Below are 18606 nucleotides of genomic sequence, written 5' to 3'. Positions count from 1 at the left end.
GGCATGGGTTTCTTCATTTTACAGATGCAGACACTGAGGCTCTCAGAAGGCCCCCAGCAAGTGGCTGAGCTGTAATTCTCCCTGTCTCTGGTGCAGGCTCTACTCTGTGAACCTGCGCTTTCATGTGGCACTCTGACCCGGTGGTTCTGCCACCCTCCGAGTCCATGCATAGTGGCCTTGTGGCTCCAGGGTCCAGGCAAAGCAATGTCAGCAGTGCCTGACACTGTGAGTGGCCGATATTCATAGTAGTAGTATCATCATCATTATTATTATTTAAGAGGCATTTTTAAATTAAGACTTTATTATTAGAGCAGTGTTAGGTTCACAGCAAACTTGATGGGAAGATACAGAGATTTCCCATAAACTCCCTGCCCCTACACATGCATAGCCTCCCTCCACCATCAACATCCCTCACCTGAGTGGTACATTTGTGACAACTGATGAACTTACATTGACACATTATCACCCAAAGTCTATAGTTTACATTAGGGTTCACTCTTGTTGGTATATATTCTGTGGGTTTGGATAAATGTATAATGACATGTATCCACCATTACATTATCTTACAGAATAATTTCGTTGCCCTGAAAATCCTCTGTGCTCCACCTAATCATCCCTCCCTCCCCGCCCCATCCCCTGGCAACCACTGATGCTTTTACTGTCTCCATAGTTTTGCCTTTTCCAGAACGTCATATAATTGGAATCATATAGTCTGTAGCCTTTTCAAATTGGCTTCTTTGACTTAGTAATATGCATTTAAGCTTCCTCCTTGTCTTCTCATGGCTTGACAGCTCATTTCTTTTTAACTCTGATTAATATTCATTATCTTGGATGTACCACAGTTTATGTATCCGTTGACCTATTGAAAGATATCTTGGTTGCTTCCAAGTTTTGGCAGTTATGAATAAAGTTGCTGTAAACATTTGTGCGCAGGTTTTTGTGTGGACATAAGCTTCATTATATAAGGTTTTTGAGCATCAGGCTGATATGATGAAAATGGTGTTTGAGGAAGATGAGTCTGGCAGTCTGTGCAGGCTGGACAGTAGAGGAGAGGAATCGTGAGTTGGCAGAGGGGCAATTTTGGCAAGAGGAGGCAGGGTGGTTCAGGGAGATGGCCGTGGAAAGGTCATATCCAGAGTCATTGAATACAGGAGGGACTGCGGGAGATGAGAAAGCAGACAGGACTCCAGGGCCCTTAGGTGTGGAGCCAGGAGGGACGGCTGGCCTGTTTGTGGAGAGTGGTTCAGGGTGTAGGTGACAGATGGAGGAAGATGGCCTGTCTCGGTCCCCGCAAGAGCTCCATGAGGCTTTAAGTAGAACAGAAATGGGCTCCATGGCTGGGAAAGGTGGTGGGCAGGGTTCCTCCTGGGCCTTCCAGGATGTAAAGGGAGCAGAGACTTCTGGGCTTCCGGAGTTGACAAGTCTGGGTTTTAATCCCAGCTCCTTCACTTCCTATCTCTCTGACTTGGGCCATTTACCCAACCTGTTTCCTCATCTGTAAAATGGAGTTCTTTCTCTCTACTCCTGGGGTTGCTGTGAGGATTAATGAGCTAATGGAGGTAAAGCCCTCCCTGGGGGCCCGCCCACCGTAGGCTGTCTGCCGTCGGCACCCAGTTCTGGCACCCATGAGGCAGGAGCCAGGAAGCTGCTTCCTGGGGACCTGCCGGCAGAACCAGCTTGACTGACGATTTCCATTTCTGTTTTCACAGGAACTACCTCTTCAGACTCAGCCTTGCCAATGTCTCCCTCCTTCAGGTACATTTGCTTCCCTTCCTTTCCCCTTCCTGTAATTTCCGTGGTATTTGGGAGCTGGGCTGGCAGCACAAGAAGCAAGATTCAGAATTCAGCCCCTAGGGTTGAAGTGGGAGCCCCAAGCTCTTTGCACTGGCCGTGGACTCACAGTGGCCATCGAGGCAACTGCTGGGAAGATGGTTGGAAGAGGGAGTGCGGCCACGTAAATGTGGAGGCACACACAGGGCTCCCGCACTGTGCAGAAGTGCTGCTGAGGAGGGAGAAAAAGAGCACCAGAGCGCGGGTGACCCGCTGTCCCTGTTTGCCTGGGACCGAGGGGTCCCGGGATGCAGGACTTTCACTGCTAAAACTGGGACAGGACTGAGCAAACTGGAACGGTTGGCCATTCTAAGTCCAGCGCCTAAATCCATAGGAGGGTCTCTGAGTTTGGACCTTAAGGGCAAGGGTGTCCCTGGTTCCTTTCTCAGCCTGCCCTATGTGATCCCGTCTATCTCAGCATTTTCACTGAGCTGATTGATTTATTATCTGCTGGTGAGAAGGACTCCCCAAGCGTAATTCCCTAAGTGCTCTGGGAGGCATTTTAATGTCACTCCTTGATCCAGAACATTTATCCCAGATTGAGAAACAGATGCCAAACCATCTCTGCAGAGGCTGAACATTCTAGAGAAAGGAAGGTCATCTCTTCTTCAATGAGGGGAGAGCCTCAGTTCTTGTGTCTAGGGAGCTTGCTGGTCTCCCAGTGATCAAGCATTCATTGAGCACTTACTGTGTACCAGAACTGAGCGGGGGGTGGAGGGGCTATGAGACAAGCAGAGTCTCCAACCTCCGGAGCTCACAGTACTGCGTAGCCAGGAAGAGATGATGGGTGATCGTATAACCTCATTACAGAACGTACAGGGAGTTAGTCTGGTGCTGGGCTGTTTGGTATAGGGTTTCACTATGAAGGGCAGTGGGAGAAGGGGAGACCTCCTTGGTGAGCTGGTGTACATTCCAGTCTGGCTTCTTCTAGCTGCACCTGGGTCTACACCCCCAGGGGCCATTGCAGCTGGTTGCCAGAGGGGAAGTATAAGGGAGCAGAAAAGGCGTGACCATCAGAAGGGAGGCAGGCGGAACCAGGGCAAATTGAAAGGAAATGCCATTCATCCATTTATCACTCCTTCCATCCTTCTGTCCATACTCCTACCAGCCAACCTGCCATCCATCCATCCACCCACCCACACAATAAACATTTATTGATTACCTACTAAAGGCCAGGTCCAGTCCTAGGCATGGTACTAGGCATTTGAGATCCAAAGGTGAATCAGGCTGTCCCTTGCCTTAAGGAACAAGCACATAAGAGATCACAAATGATTCCCTTTCCTGGATGGGAACAGTGTGGCATGTTCCTGGGGCCTGCGCTGGAGCAAGGCGGAGGAAGTCCCCAGAGGCAGCATCCCATGGCCTGCCAGCTCAGTCACGAGCAGCCCGTCCAGAGTCTAGTTTCCAATTGGTACCCACAGAAAATGAAGCCAAGATACCAAACCCAGCAGGTCAGGGCCTGAGAGCAGCCAGTGTAGAGGGGAATCAAAGTGGGTGGGAGGAAGTGGGTCCAGGGGGCCTGCCCTGAGCTCAGGTAGGTGGCTTTCTATTCGGTTCCTGTGGTCTGCAAATGAAGGTTTTCTGGGAGCGGTGACGTGTCCAAAGAGGGGAAAGAGAGAGTGATGCACAGGAATAATGGCAGGACTGCGGGAAGCACGCAGGGAGGGGGGGCGTGGGGGTGCAGTGGTGGCCCAGAGGCATGAGGAACCCACTGGGCTCTGCAGGGTCTGCAAAGCCTTCCCAGAGAGCTGCCCTAGGGCTGGAGCTTGAAGGATGGAGGTTTGCCAGGCAGTTAGGGAGGAGGCAGAGGTGTGAAATAGTATGGAGCACCGAGGGGCCCAGTGTGGTGGGATCACAGAATGTGAGTGGCATAAGGGTGGGAGATGAGGCCCGGGAAGAGAGAGAGGCCCATCTTCATTGCTGAGCAGAGGGGTCCATATTTTATTTTGAAGGCAATGGGGGCTCATTATAGAGTTTCAAACAGGGATGTGGCATGGACAGATTTGGTGTTTAGATCACCTGGCCCAGTGCAGAGAATGGATTAGTGGAGGAGCCAATTAGGAGACAACTGCAATAGTCCAGGTGAGTGATGGCCAGAGTGACTTAATGCAGTGGAGTGGGGATGGAGAGAAGACAGAGAAAGAGATCTTCAGGCGGCAGAATCACACAGGGTCGCAGAATCACACAGGGTCACAGCATCACACAGCTCCAGGGTGCACCAGGCACATTGTCTTCTGTATGAAGGTGAGCCTTGGAGCCCTGGTGGGCTGATCGAAGGCTTGGACCACAGGGGTCCATCTAGGTTTCTGGCTTGCAGAGCTGGGTAGCATCACTCAGGTTGGGAATGTAGCTAGCCTGACTCTAGGCAGTGGTTTTCCTTTAGCTGCCCACTAGAATCAACAGGGGATCTTTAAAAAATACTGATGCCTGGGTCCCACTCTCAGATTCTGACTTAATTGGTCTGGGGTACAGCCAGGCACTGGGATTTTAACAGCTCCCTGGTGATTCCAATGTGCAGCCAAATGCTGCTCTAGGGTGTCAAGAGGTCTTTTCTGTAGATGATGCCCAACTTGTTTGGCTTCCCTAGATGTCCCTGACAGCTGGCCTGCAGGTCTGGGTCCCATACCTTATCAGATGTTAGGCCCCATACCTTATCCGGTGTTAGGTCCCATAACTTATCAGACGTTGGGTCCCATAGCTTATCCAATGTTGGGTCCCATATCTTATCAGATGTTGGGTCCCATACCTTATCCGATGTTAGGTCCCGTATCTTATCGGATGTTAGGACTCTCTGGCTGTTTGATGAGTCTCAGCGTCTGATTCATGCAGCTCCATGTTGATCTGGTCTCAGCCATGGGAAAAATCTTATGCCAGCCCCATAAGTCGTGCTTCGGACAGGGTCTCAGCTTCAGGGGGTTCTCTGAAGGGCCCTGCAAACCAGCCACAAGTGCACCAGGTATTGGTTTTACCACCTTCCCAGAGTGTCTCTTTTGGCCTGACCTCAGGAGTTCAGACTTGATTCTCTGTGACAGAACTAAGGAGAGAAATAAATACATTTCCTGTCCATGTCCCCACCATTGGGGCTACCATGTGGCCACAGAGGGGAGAGACCGAGAGAGAAGTTGGAGTGAGCCGTCCAACATCCTCTCGACTAGGCTGTGGCAGACCTCGGCCTCTGGTCCCCTGGTCTGTTGTCTGGCCCAGTGAGACTTTTAACTGTAAAAGCCTGACTTCAGCGCGCTCCGCCACTGTGCTGTTGGGGCTTCGGGTCTCCACTTACAAGCTTTCAGTCTTCAGCATCCGTTATCACAAGTGGCTCCCAGCAGCCAAGTGCTAAAATGAGCTGCATCGCTTTGCAACAAGAGGAGGCAGGGCCAAGGCCCCCCAGCCCAGCTTCCCTTAGCTCCATACTGCCCTGGGGGTATGCAGGATTGTAACTCTCCCTTACAGCCAACTGGTGCTCCCACATGGCCCCAGGGTATGATTTAACCAAATTTAAAATGCAATGCTTTATTGATAGTTTAAATAATTAACATCATCCCTTAAAGAAAAATCTAAATGCAAACAGTTTATGTACACCAGTGTCCGTTAAAAGGACTTCTAAGTACCTAAGCCCTATTAAGCAATTTATGTAAACTACTATTCCTTAAGGAATGTCGAAATATCCAGGCTCCTTCCCAATTCTCCAAGCACTGAAAGGAGGAGAGAGGCAGGTAGCGGCAGAGAGGGCAGTGTGAGTGTGTGTGTGTGTGTGTGTACGCACTTGCACATGCTTGCAGAGAAGGAGGGGAAGTCAAATGAGCTCACCTGTGATGGTTATTTATCAATGTAACTTAATAGACGGGTTTTGGGAAAGAAAAGGTGGCAAGCGGTCAGCAGTGAGGGGGGTAGGGGGGTGCTGCTGTATGATGTGCTGACTTGGATTCGCAATGAGGAGCTCATGAGTGACCTTTGCCAGAGCAGTTCCAGGGCATGATGTGGCTGGAGGCCTAATTGCAATGGATTTATGATCTTGGGCTGCCAGATGTCCTCCAAGTGCAGAAAGGGAGACCATTCGCACACACACATCAGGATGCATATGGGGCTTTGTTTGGGCCTAGACAGACGGTGAGAGTGATTTCTGAGCTCTCTTCTCGCTATCTCCACATTCTCCAAGCTAGAGTCTTGGCAGCTCTAGGGTTGTTGGAAATCTAAACTCTGCTGAGGGGTGGACTCAATGCTCAGAAGATGTTTTAATGTTCAGCCATTGTCTCTGGTGTCCAGGGGAGTTGCTGAGTCTACAGAAGTTTATCCAGTTCCTGGCTGTCTCACCTGCTCTCTCCCGTAGCAGAAAACCATGCAGTTACTCTGTTACTAGAGATTGCCATTCTGGAATTTATGGGACAGTCCTAGTTTAAAGCATTATGCGAGGCAGATTGATCATACACGTCTATCTCCACTCCTTCACAAAACCCCACTAAAAGGACAGTGAGAAACTTTAAAAGGTACAGATCCACAATGACAGAGAGAACAAAACAGACGTCAGTGGAGAAGAGATTAAACGCATTCTGGGGAGATGGAAAGTGGATGGAGCAATCATAATTGACTTAGCAGAGCAGAACAGTTTATAGAGGGAGATAAGGCAGAGAAGCAAGCCAGCTCCCCAGAAGGGCTCATAAATTGGGGTGTCAGGTATTGTGGAATGTGAGGATGATGTACAAGGCTAAAGGGGAGGAATGGTTGAAATTCTCTAAATTGAGAGATTGGAACCCAAGTCTCCTATTCCATCCCACACAGCACTCTGTTCCTCCATCTTACCCCTCCCCCAACAAAGGAGACTAAGACCCTTTCTCCAGAGACCCAGCTGGTGAGGGGACTGCAGGAAAGGTAAAGAGAACTAATGGGGTGTGGGACTAGAACAAACAGATCATATGAAAGTCTACTTTCTGGATGCCCCCTGCCCTACTCCCAGGCAGGAGATTGGAGGAGTCCTTGCTGGACAAACTCAATGGCTCCAGAGGCCAAACTTCTAGAATATGACATAGAGGGGTCCCCCAGTGAAAAAGGCACCTCCTCTGGCACCCTAAGAGAAGCCCACCAGTCTATAAAAGCCCTACCCATGGAGTTTAGTACCCAATTAGCTGTTTAGTACTTTACTCTTAAAGCAAACAAACAAATACAGTTTTTTATGTAAAATTTGATACGCACAAAAGTAGAGAGAATAATACAATGAACGTAATGTCCTCAATAGCAACTTAAAAGCTTAACAATTACCAGCTCATGGTCAATCTTGTTTCATCTATATCCTCCACTTCTCTGCCCTGAATCATTTTGAAGCAAATCTCAGACATATCTTGCCATCATAAATATTTCAGTATGCATGTCTAAATAATAAAGATTATTTTTTATATAAAAAAGCAACCCAAAATTAACAATTTTGTATCACTAAATATCCAATCAATGTTTAAGTTTCCCCAATTGTCTTATAAAAATTTTAAGTAGTTTTCGTTGTTTGAGTCAGGATCCAAATAAGGACTATACTTTACAATTTGTTGCTATGTCTTTTAAGCTCCTTCTAAACAATGTTTCCCTTCTTTCTCTCTGTGCAATTTATTTATTGAAGAAACCTATAGAGTCTCCCACAGTCTGGATTTTGCTGATTGCAATCTAGATGGTATAACTTAACATGCTCTTCTATTCCCTGTATCATCTGTAAATTGATTGTTAGATCTAAAGACTTCATTCAATTTAGATTCCAACAAGATTACTTCATAGGTGTTATTGTGTACTTTCTTTAGGAGATACTTGGTATCTGATTTTCTCTACTTCTTTGATGTTAGCAGCCACTGATGATCGTTTCCTAGATCCATTAATTCTTAGGTGTTAAAATATATTAGCTGGACTACTTCTACAAAAAGAAACTTCTATCCTCTGGTTACCCACTGATGCAGTCATATAGTAAAGTCATATAGATAAATATTGGATATGCTGTCTTTATTTACCAGTTTTCAAATAATATGCTGGTTTGCTAGTATCTGTCGATGATGATCAATTAATTTTATTCTTTTATTATTATTATCATTACAGACTCATGGCCTTAAACATTATGTGTTTCAGTCCATTGCATTGTCTTGCATGACTATCCCATTTGCCAGTAGGGGGCCTCTTCAAGTTGGCCCTGGGGTCCTTTGAGTGGACCCTTGTCTTTGATTGCATCCTTGCTATTTGGTGTGACGAGGTGTTCCAGGCTCACTTGGTACATTTTCTGCCCAGATGGAATCAGCCATTTCTCTAAGAAGCCCTGGTTCTTTTCAGTGGAAAATGGTTAGTGACTTTTTAAAAAATATGCACAAATAGCCAAAAATCACCAGACATTTGCAGAAACCCTCTAAAGTGAAAGAGAAAGACCAAAACAAATAAGCAAACAGAATGAAGGAAACTGTAAGGAACAGGGACCACGCAAGAAAAACAAGGACATATTTTTAAAAATTATTTAGAAAAAACTGATTAGTATCTTCTGAGATATAAAAATATTTTTATTTACAAAGCAATAAATTAAAAATATGAAAATTAAAAATATGATTGAGGAAATAAAAATTGAAAGGAAGAAATAGATAAAGTTGAAGAAAAATCTCCCAGAAATTAGAACGACAAAAAACAAGAAATGAAAAATAGAGGAGAAATATCAGAAAACTAGAGGAGCAATACATAAGAGCCAATAGTGTGTTGGATTAATAATAAGAGTTACTAAAAAGAGAACAGAGGGCCGGCCCCATGGCTTAGTGGTTAAGTGTACGCGCTCTGCTACTGGTGGCCGGAGTTCGGATCCCGGGCGCGCACCGACGCACCGCTTGTCTGGCCATGCTGAGGCCACGTCCCACATACAGCAACTAGAAGGATGTGCAACTAGACATACAACTATCTACTGGGGCTTTGGGGAAAAAAAAAAGGAGGAGGATTGGCAATAGATGTTAGCTCAGAGCCGGTCTTCCTCAGCAAAAAGAGGAGGATTAGCATGGATGTTAGCTCAGAGCTGATCTTCCTCACAAAAAAAAAAAAAGAGAGAGAGAACAGAGGAAAAGGTGAGGAAGAAATTAAGGATGAAATAACATAAGAAAACTTGCCAAAACAGAGGACGGGTCTTCACACTGAGGGGGCTGACTGGGTTCCCAAGAGACGTGCACTAAGGCACGTCAGTGTGGAATTCAGGATACTGCTATTAAAGAGAAGATCCTCAAGTTTCTAGAGCTTAAAGAAAAAAAGAAAAAGAAAATGGCCACTACAAAGGATGAGGAATAAGAGTCTCATCAGACTTCTGAATGGCAACATGGGAATCTAGAAGACAATGGAGGAATAAATGCCTTTAAAATTCTGAGTGAAAATTATTATCAATCTAGAATTCTCTATCAAAACTATCAATCAAGTATGAAGACAGAATGGATCAGACATGCAAAAACTTTTAAAAATTGATCTACCATGTTCCTTTTCTTAGGAAGATGCTGGGGATGTGTTCTACCAGAATAAACAAGTCAATCAAGAAAGAGGGAAACATGAGATTTAGCAAAGAGGAGAGGAGAGAAGGTAAGTCCCAAGTCAACAGCCAAGCACAACAGGCCTCAAGAACAACAGTCCATGCTGCGGCAGGAGGAAGAGGATGGGAACAACAGATTATCTGAACCATTTGTGTGGACAGTTAGCAAATGATACTGAGCGGGATTTATAACACTTGTTGGGCATTTGGGAAAAATTAGTGATAGTTACATTGCAAAACAAACAAATGAAGAAAATCAAGACAATTATTCAGTCTGGGAAAAACAAAAAGATGGTCAAGAAAGGAAAACTCATGAGAATAGGCCTATTTCATTGATTCTGAGATACACATTTCCACATTTTAATGAGTCTGAAATCAGGCCACGTCTTTCTGTGGAAGGATCTTACAGTCACTGTCGGCCAGACTGCAGTCCTGATGGAGCTGTCGTTGCCTCTGCAGACGTGAACTTGGTCATTATTCCTGGGTTCTGACCCCACAACAGCAACCCATTAACATTTCAGTCCACAAACCATTTTAGGATCGAATGAGGAGGGAATATGATTCCTGGTTTGTCAGAAAACCTCTGCACACCTTCTGGCAAGATCAAGAAAGAGCCAGCATCCGTACTTGCAGAATGGGATCAGTAGCTTGGAAGGAAATTCTGGAGACCAGAGTGGAATACTCTATAAGAATTGTTGCATCACTGACACCCTGGGTGGCTCAAAAATGATACTCTAAAACAAGCAAACAAACAAAACAACAAAAAATGAGCACTGACAACTCTGAATAGGATAGTGATTTGCAGGAGATGAACTCAGAATTCAAAGAAGGTTTAAGAATGCTTAAGTAACTTTGCTTACATTTTTCTTTTCTGTATGCACAAGATTGATATATGATAAGAAATGTATGTCTAAATAAGAGCATTTTCAATAAGTTTACATTCAAAATTTAAGCAATAAATGTTTGATTGGCAGCCTATTTTCTTTCTTAGTGGTTCATATTACAATTGATGGTGTCTTACATTCAGTGAAATCTGGGGTACTATGAACAATTTTTACATATTCATAATAATGTAAATACCAATGTTGATTTTAATTTAAAATATTAAATAATTATATTAAAATAATAAACCATTAATATTACATAATTATAATGGGAGGGTAGGGACAGGAGAAACGTGTGTGCTTTGGGGTGGGAGAGAAGGGGGATGGGTGAGTGGGAAAAATCTTCACCTCCATGACAGAAAGTCAGAATCTGAGATTGATATATATTTTTGAAAAATTGGACTAAAAACCATATATAGAGAAACAGCTAAAAGAGCTGAAAGTAGTTGTCCTTGGGAAATGGGGTTGGGGTGTGGGAGGAGTGGGTTGCTGGCTTTTTTAATATAATGATTTTTTTCATACTATTTAGCTTTTTCAACTCTGTACACCATTACTTTGATAAAAATAATTTTTAAAATAAAAATAAATAAAATGATTCAAACAAGCCCATTCTGTGCTGTTATCATTGTAAATATACATATTCTTTTCAGGCCATACGTTCTAACTTTTGGTTTGAGAAATCCGTTCACTGTGAGAGGCTGCGGGATGTAATAAAGAGAGCTTAGCTCTGCTGTCAGTTGTCTGGGTTTGCATCTTGGGTTTGTTGCCCACTAGTTTTGTGACCTTGGGCAAATTGCTCAACCTCTGTGAGCTTCATTTTTCTCACCTGTAAAATGAGCAGAAAGCTATGTGTTTCACTGGCTGTGGTGGGACCAAAGAGAGGAGAGGTGTCAAGTCCCTGACAGTTGCTGTCCCCCCCCCCCCCGTGTTCAGCTCAGTGTGACTTTACCTAACTCCTTTTAATTGTACACACCTGCCCCCCACCCAAGGGGATTCCCACCCCCTTAGGAACAAGGCTGATCCCTTCAAAGTGCCCCTGTGCTCAGGGACCCCAAGGCCCCAGCAAGGCCCCTTTGCCTACACACTCCCCCCGCAGCCTCCCACTGGTAGGAGCTTTAGGCCCAGACATCTGCAGTGTTTGTGGGTCGTTGCTCTTTTCTGCCCCCAGAGGCCCTGAGGTTGCTTGTTTATGTCCCTCTTTCCTCTCACATCAGGCTCAGCCTGGGAGCTGATGGGGTCCTGAGTACGACAATGGCTCCATTGTTTCTGTCCAGAGGAACCCTGTAGCTCTGTGGCCAGATGCCAGGGGCCATTTGCCCTTCTCCAAGGTCTGGGAGCAGAGGCCTGAGCTCCAGGCCTGGCGTGGCAGGCTGAGCCCAGCCTGCTGTACGTCTGATGGAGGCGTGACCAAACTCATCACCCCGCTTCTGCATCCAGGGTCTGCAGAAGTCAGCCCTCCCTCTGGCCCTCAAAGTCTCTGGGCTGTGGGTGGGCTGCAGGCTGCAAAGCAGAGAGTGGCCCTCCCGTTCCCTCTCCCAGTGCCCTTCTTCACCTCCCACGGCTCCAGCCTCTGGAGCTCTGCAGGCAGTGACTTCACAGCCTGAAGGAACTTTGTTAGAAATTAAAAGCAGGTGTGTTTTTTTTTTTTTCCCATTTGGATGGGAGAGCTGCTTGCCAAGGGCTCCCCCTCCCAGGACAGGTAGGCAGTTCATGTTTATACATGTCACCCAGAAACAGAAAATGAGCCACCCATTAGGGCTACTGACGCTGCCTGGATGTGGAGGGTACCACTCCTCTCTCCCGCTGCTCTTCAGAGGCTGGAAGGGATGTCAGAGGAGAGAAAGAAGAGATGAAGGGAAGGGGGATGCTGGGTGGGGAGAGCCCTCTCCTAATGCCCTGGGCACTTAGAAACACGGTAATGTCCTCTGGGTCCCCGAGTGAAAGCTGCGTGCCCACCACCTGACCGCAGGATAAAGCATGAGTGATGCTACAAGGGGGAAGCAGACGGCACAGAGTTGGGGGAGGGGTGGTAATAAGAACAGGGAAGTCCCAAGTCCTTGAGACAGTGGGTAAAGAGAACAAACACAGAGCCTTGGAATCAGCAGTGGGGGTTCCAATCTCTGGACCACCACGTACCAGCACCTGAGTTTCTTCATTTGTTAAGAAAAATGAAACCACTTTGCAGGGCTGTAGTGTGAAAATTAAATAGATCTCCTGTCTCGCAGGTTTGCAAAATCTAGCCTTTCCTCCCTCTCTCCCTCCCACTCATTTGAGGGACATCTGGCACACAATGGAGGCACATTTCCCGTCTCGCACTTAGGGTCTGGGGTGGTACTAAGGCCCTGCTTGGCCATTTCCAGCTCCCTGGCTGATCCAGAGAAGGGAGGACTGGGGAGGTCCTGGGACAGAGCTGCAGGGGGATGATGCAGCATGAGGGAGTCATTACTCCGGGCCTCCCCTGGCCCACGCAGGTGGGAAGGGTGTGGGACTGAGGAACGTCCACTCCTTAAAGGTCTCTGGGTAAGGATATTGGGCTGCCCTCCGCGTCCACGTGGACCTAGTGAGAGGAACGCTCACCCTGCAGGCTGTCGTTGACCCTTCCCCAGCTTCCTGTCCTCTCCAGACTCGGCTGCTGCCGGCCCCGGCGGTGAGTGACACAGCCGTGTGATGTCTGTATGCTCCTCCCACAGGCCACAGAGTGGGCCTCCAACGAGGACACGCGCCGCTCCTGCCAGAGCAAAGGGAAGACTGAGGTACGTGGCCTTGGTGGTCCGGGGCCTGGCTTGGACTGGCAGGAGGCTTGTGGTTGTGGGGATGGAGGGAGAGGCCCAGCCTGGAGGGGCCGGGGGCTCCAGGTGCAGGTGAGGACGCAGCCCTGAGCGTGTGAGGGGCAGTGGTGCAGCGAGAGGGCCTGGGAGGGAGGTGCGGGGGAGGAGATGTCCACAGATGCAACCTGAACTTCAGAGCAGGCCGGAGCTGGGGCGGAGGGAGTGTTTTCAAATGTTTGTGGTGCAGTGGTGTGAGGGACAGATGCCCAGAGCCACACCTGGGGAGCTCAGCCCTCTATCACTTCCCCTTCTTGCTTCAGGAGGAGTGTCAGAACTACATGCGAGTCCTGATTGTCGCTGGCCGGAAAGTGTTCATGTGTGGGACCAATGCCTTCTCCCCAGTGTGCTCTACTAGACAGGTGGGGGCTTTGGGGTGGGGCAGGCAGGAGGGGGCACCAAGACGTTCTCTTGCTCAGGCACACGGCCTGGAAGTGGAGTTCCCAAATTTAGCAAAACAAAAACAAAAAAGGATGCCCAGTTAGATTGAATTGCAAATAAACAAATATTTTAGCATAACTGTGTCCCATGCAAGATTCGAGCCATACTTATACTAAAAAATTATTCATTGTTGTTCGACGTTCATATTTAACTGGGCCTCCTGTATTTTATCAGTCAACCTTACCTGGGAGGGTCCTGACCGGGGGGCTGTGGGGTCGGCAGTGAGGAGGAGGCTGGAGAGAGGGGGAGGCCCAGAGAGACCAGGGGCCCAGGAGGAGACAAAACTCTGAAAGAACAGGCAGCTCCTGGGACTCAGGGAAAGGTGCCCTCCTCTCCCTGTCGTCCCCAGGTGGGGAACCTCAGCCGGACTATGGAGAAGATCAATGGTGTGGCCCGCTGCCCCTACGACCCGCGCCACAACTCCACAGCTGTCATCTCCTCCCAGGGGGAGCTCTACGCTGCCACGGTCATCGACTTCTCAGGTCGGGACCCCGCCATCTACCGCAGCCTGGGCAGCGGGCCGCCACTTCGCACTGCCCAGTACAACTCCAAGTGGCTCAATGGTAAGGAGGCCCAGCCCCGGAGTGGGGGCTCCCTTGGTTCTGCCCCAGCCAGCCCACCCTGACCTCCATCAGTCCTCCTTCCTGCCCAAACTCTGAAAGGGCTCCATGCACTTCATCAAGAGGCCCTGAGTGGGGCAGATGTTTGCCCGAGGGCCACAGCATGTTAGAGATGGCCTCCAGATGAAATCCCAGATGTCCTGAGGACCCAGAACAGATGGAGGGCAGGCTATGAGGGGAGAGCAAGAGTCAGGAATTGGTCAGGAGAAAAGGTTATGGGAAAGAAGGGGTTGGGGGAGGGCAGCATGAGTTTCTTGCCCTTTGCAGTTGAATCCCTGCTCCTCCACTGACTAGCTGTGTGGCCTTGAGCAAGTATTTGACCTCTCTGTGCCACAATGTTCTCATCTGTTATATAGGGAGAATCATAGCACTTGCCTCATAGGCTGTTATGAGGATCAAATGGGCTGATCCGTATGAAGTACTTATAATAGTGTCTGGTACACAGAGTGCTCAGTAACACACGTTCACAATTACTATAACTGCACCTGGTATTGGAGGTGGGAACAGGTTAGTTAGCCACCCCCCCCACCACCACCCGCCCCATGTCAGGATGGGAGGGGGTGTCAGGATGCCCATCTGGGAAAAAGGAAGTGTCCCCTTCCTCCCTGCTGGCGCGGCCCACCCCTGGTTCCTCTTCTGCCCCCAGAGCCAAACTTCGTGGCTGCCTATGATATCGGGCTGTTCGCCTACTTCTTCCTGCGGGAGAACGCGGTGGAGCATGACTGCGGGCGCACCGTGTACTCCCGCGTGGCCCGCGTGTGCAAGAACGACGTGGGGGGCCGCTTCCTGCTGGAGGACACGTGGACCACGTTCATGAAAGCCCGGCTCAACTGCTCCCGCCCGGGGGAGGTCCCCTTCTACTACAACGAGCTGCAGAGTGCCTTCCACCTGCCGGAGCAGGACCTCATCTACGGGGTCTTCACCACCAATATGTGAGTCCCCGCCCTCCCCTGGCCTCGCAGGCGGTGGGGTCGGGCGAGTCCCTCTCTGAGCCTTTGTTTCTCTTTCTGTAAACTGGGGATTGCCGTGCCCTCTGCACTGGGTCGTCTGAGGATTTTATGACTTGCTGCCTCTGGAGTGGGAAGCGCTTATTCTGGGTTGCTGCGATGGGCAGGCCTAGGCCGGCTATGGAGAAAGTCAGAGGAGCTGGAATCTGGCTCCACAGAGGAAGGACTTGCTGTGATGGAAGTCAGACAGTCTGCCTTGGACAAGGGGGATGGCAGCCCCGGACGGTCCGGCAGCAGCCCTTTATGGGCGGGCTCAGAGGGGGTTCTTTACGGTCCCTCCCACCTCAGGACTCCGGGGTCCTGCTAAACCTAACCAGCAGGGTCTTCTGGCAGTCCTGACTGCACTGGGAAACACAGGCTGGGGATGAGAGCCCCTTTTGTTTCCTAGGTGTGAGGAAGAGTAGCCCTCATGGCGATCATGAGATCCCACTCCTGCTGCCTCCTTCTGTGCAAGGCGTGGCCCAGTCAGGTGACTGTGGTATAGAGAAGGCTAAATAGCATCAGAGATCAAGGAACTCATTTGTTGTACAGGATGCTGGGCAGGGTTCTTTGTAAGGACCTCAGAAACGTATGAACTGTAAAGTGGAGTTTGCCTCTCTTGGGCCCCAGGTGGCAGGCATTGGAGGAGTGCCAGGCTCATCCTGTCTGAGGGGATGAGAGTAAAGCTGGGAAGCAGGAGCAGAGAAGCCGTCCAAGCCAGGGGGACAGACATGCAGCACAGCCCACACGGGCCATGAGCTGACAGCCGGGACTCAGTGAACAGCCCGGCAGTCAGCACCAGAACGTGGGCACCATGAGCAAATGGCAGGAGCCGCTGGAGAGGCATCAAGGGCAAATGATGATGTGAGTGTGGATTGTAGATAGTTTATGCATAGTGAGCTTCCTTCATGCCAGGTGCTTGTCCTGGAGTGTTAGCAGGGAGGGGTACCAGTGAGCAAGAGCAGACCTGGCTCTGCTCTTAAGGAGCTTACATTCTAGAAAGGGTGGTTATAAAACACCCTTTTAACTGTAATAAATGCTACAAAGGGAAAAGGCAGTGTGCAAGGAAGCCTCTACCTGTATGGAGGGGTGTGATCAGGGAAGGCTTCCTGTAGGAAGTGACATCTACAGGATGAGTGGGAATTAACTAGGGGAGAGGAGCATTATAGCCCGAAGGAATAAAAGGCACAAAGCTTTGGGGTGGGAAGAAATGTTTGAGGAACTGAGTGGAGACTAGCATGCCAGGAGCCTGGAGGGTGAGGAGGAGAAAGAGAGGAGAGGAGGCTGAAGGGCTGGGACGGGAGGATTCTGTCCCAAAGGCCTCATAGACTGCTTGAAGGGTTTTGATCTTTATCCTAAGAGCAAGGAGAAGTTATTGAAGGGCTTGAAGCAGGCCAGAGACTAGTTTGGAGGTGCATTTTGAAACGCTCACTTGGGCTGCTGTGTGGAGAATGGATTAGAGGAGACTAGTCAGGCTGCAGGGAGACCAGTCAGGAGCACACGCAGCATCCGGGGGAGATCGTGGGGGTGAGGCCAGGCAGAGGGGGAGAGAAATGGGCACACTGGGGAGAAGAACTCAATGCAGAGAACAGAACCGGAAACATTTGGTGTATTTGTGTCCTCTCTGAACTGTTCACGTCACCCTCATAGAAACGTCTGATTCTGTGACTGAAAGAGGTCTGAGAGGTCCTCTGGCTCAGGGTGCTGTGGGCTGCAGCATCAATCAGTGGTTTGGTAACCAGCTTTTTTTTTAAATAAAATAAATAAGACAGAATAGATCGGAATAAAAATATCAGAGGTTAATATATTTAGTAAGGGTAAGAATTGTTTCATGGAGATTCATCGCAGATCTGTGTGCGTGCTTGTCTGTGTCTGTTATACTGAGTTGTACTATAAAATATATTTCTTACAGAGGGCCAGGGACTAAAAGGTTTGAAAACCACTGACATTATTTGACCCTCTCACTGGATAAGGGAAGAGGATGAGGAAGTAGCACAGGAGGATCCACCAGTGGATCTCCATCAGCGGGTCTTTCTTTCCCAGAGGGTTTCCAGAGTGAGGACAACCTTCTGTGACACCCTTTATGGTGCAGAAGGCACCAGACTCATCACAGGTGCCTAATAAGCCTTGGAGCTGTGCCATGCTGTGGCTTGACAGCCTGCCGTGGGATTTAAGGAGAGGGTACGAGGTCTCCAGGGAGGGCAGCATCCCACCATCTCTTGCCTTTCAGAAACAGCATCGCTGCTTCTGCTGTCTGCGCCTTCAACCTCAGTGCCATCTCCCAGGCTTTCAATGGCCCGTTTCGCTACCAGGAGAACCCCAGGGCTGCCTGGCTCCCCATCGCCAACCCTATCCCCAATTTCCAGGTATAGCTTCTCTTCCCCTTTTCTTTTCACACACCGCCTTCCCCAGACTACCAGCCACAAGCTGATTCCCAACTACTTAGCACAAACACCAAATCTGTCCCTGCTGGTCTACACCCATCTGTGGGGTCTGTGATGGTCCCGTAAGAGGGTGACACCCTCTAAGACTGTGGAGCGAGAAGGGGAGATTGAGTGGAAGGCAGAGCAAGGGAGCATGCTCTGAGCCATCTCTAAATGTGACCCTACACCTCCCCACACTAGGGAGGCAGGGAGGTGGGACCTCAGGTCTACTCAGTGTAGGGGACCAGGAGAGCACTTACGAGCTGTCTGGCCAGAGTTCAGGGATTTTAGCTGGAGTTTGCTTGCAGTCTACCCAGCATAGGTACTAATGCCTGGATGGTCTCTGAGTGCCAGGAGTGGTCAGGGCCCAGCCACGGGTGGTGTGAGCATCTCCAGTGCTGTGATGGCCAGGGGAAAGAGCCATGGGGCAAAGGAAACTACTGGTGGTGGACTTTCATATCCATCCAACTTCCTGCCCAGGTGGCAGTACGGAGCAGGAGAAGACCTCAGGCAATGCAGTCCAACAATCCTGACCCAGATCTAGGCCTCTGTCTGTGTGACCTTGGGCAAGTCTCAATCTCCTCTCAGTCTCTCTTTTTCCTTATCTGCCATGTGGGGATAATACCCCTGACTTCACAGATATGTGCCTCATAGATATGACACTGTGCCTGCCAGGCAGTAGGTGCTCAATAAATGGTAGTTGCAGTGCAGCTTCAGTTTAGACGGACTAAGAGCTTTGAGCCAGTAGGGCCACGGGAGGGAAGACATGGCTTAGCCCAACGTGAGGGAGGGGCACCTACAGAACAGCATAGGATCACAGGACACTTGTTATTCACACTCAAAAGATCCGTTTTTAGATAATCCAGCCCCCTTTTCATTTCCTCCTCCTCTTCCCCAGCCCTGGCAGGTCTCTCCTCCCCCATCTTCCCAGCCGCGTTTCCCCTGACCTCCCCAAGAAGAGGCATCTCTCCCCATTAGTGGGTGCAGGGGACCCAGCGGGTGGGTTGGGGATGGGGGAATTGGAGAATCAGAGTCTGTCCCGGCCACCTGGGCTACGGTGAGGAAGGAGGGGCACAGGGGATCGCGG

General features: G+C 49.2%; 1 protein-coding gene across 1 annotated transcript in view; it reads left to right on the top strand.

Moving 5' to 3' along the window:
- SEMA5B (semaphorin 5B) overlaps nucleotides 1-18606 on the top strand; it is a 114233-nt gene that overhangs the window by 81901 nt on the left and 13726 nt on the right. The window contains exons 4-9 of the mRNA XM_014783015.2: nucleotides 1710-1755; nucleotides 12915-12977; nucleotides 13313-13411; nucleotides 13840-14053; nucleotides 14757-15042; nucleotides 17327-17462. Of these exons, the coding sequence (XP_014638501.2) occupies nucleotides 1710-1755; nucleotides 12915-12977; nucleotides 13313-13411; nucleotides 13840-14053; nucleotides 14757-15042; nucleotides 17327-17462 (844 nt within the window). The remainder of the gene's footprint in view (nucleotides 1-1709; nucleotides 1756-12914; nucleotides 12978-13312; nucleotides 13412-13839; nucleotides 14054-14756; nucleotides 15043-17326; nucleotides 17463-18606) is intronic.

This window comes from Ceratotherium simum, chromosome 15 (assembly GCF_057802395.1).
Source record: "Ceratotherium simum simum isolate JZ-2026a chromosome 15, ASM5780239v1, whole genome shotgun sequence".
Classification (NCBI taxonomy): Eukaryota; Metazoa; Chordata; class Mammalia; order Perissodactyla; family Rhinocerotidae; genus Ceratotherium; species Ceratotherium simum.
Note: the sequence above shows the minus strand (reverse complement) of the source record. Positions and strands in the feature narration are given on the sequence as shown.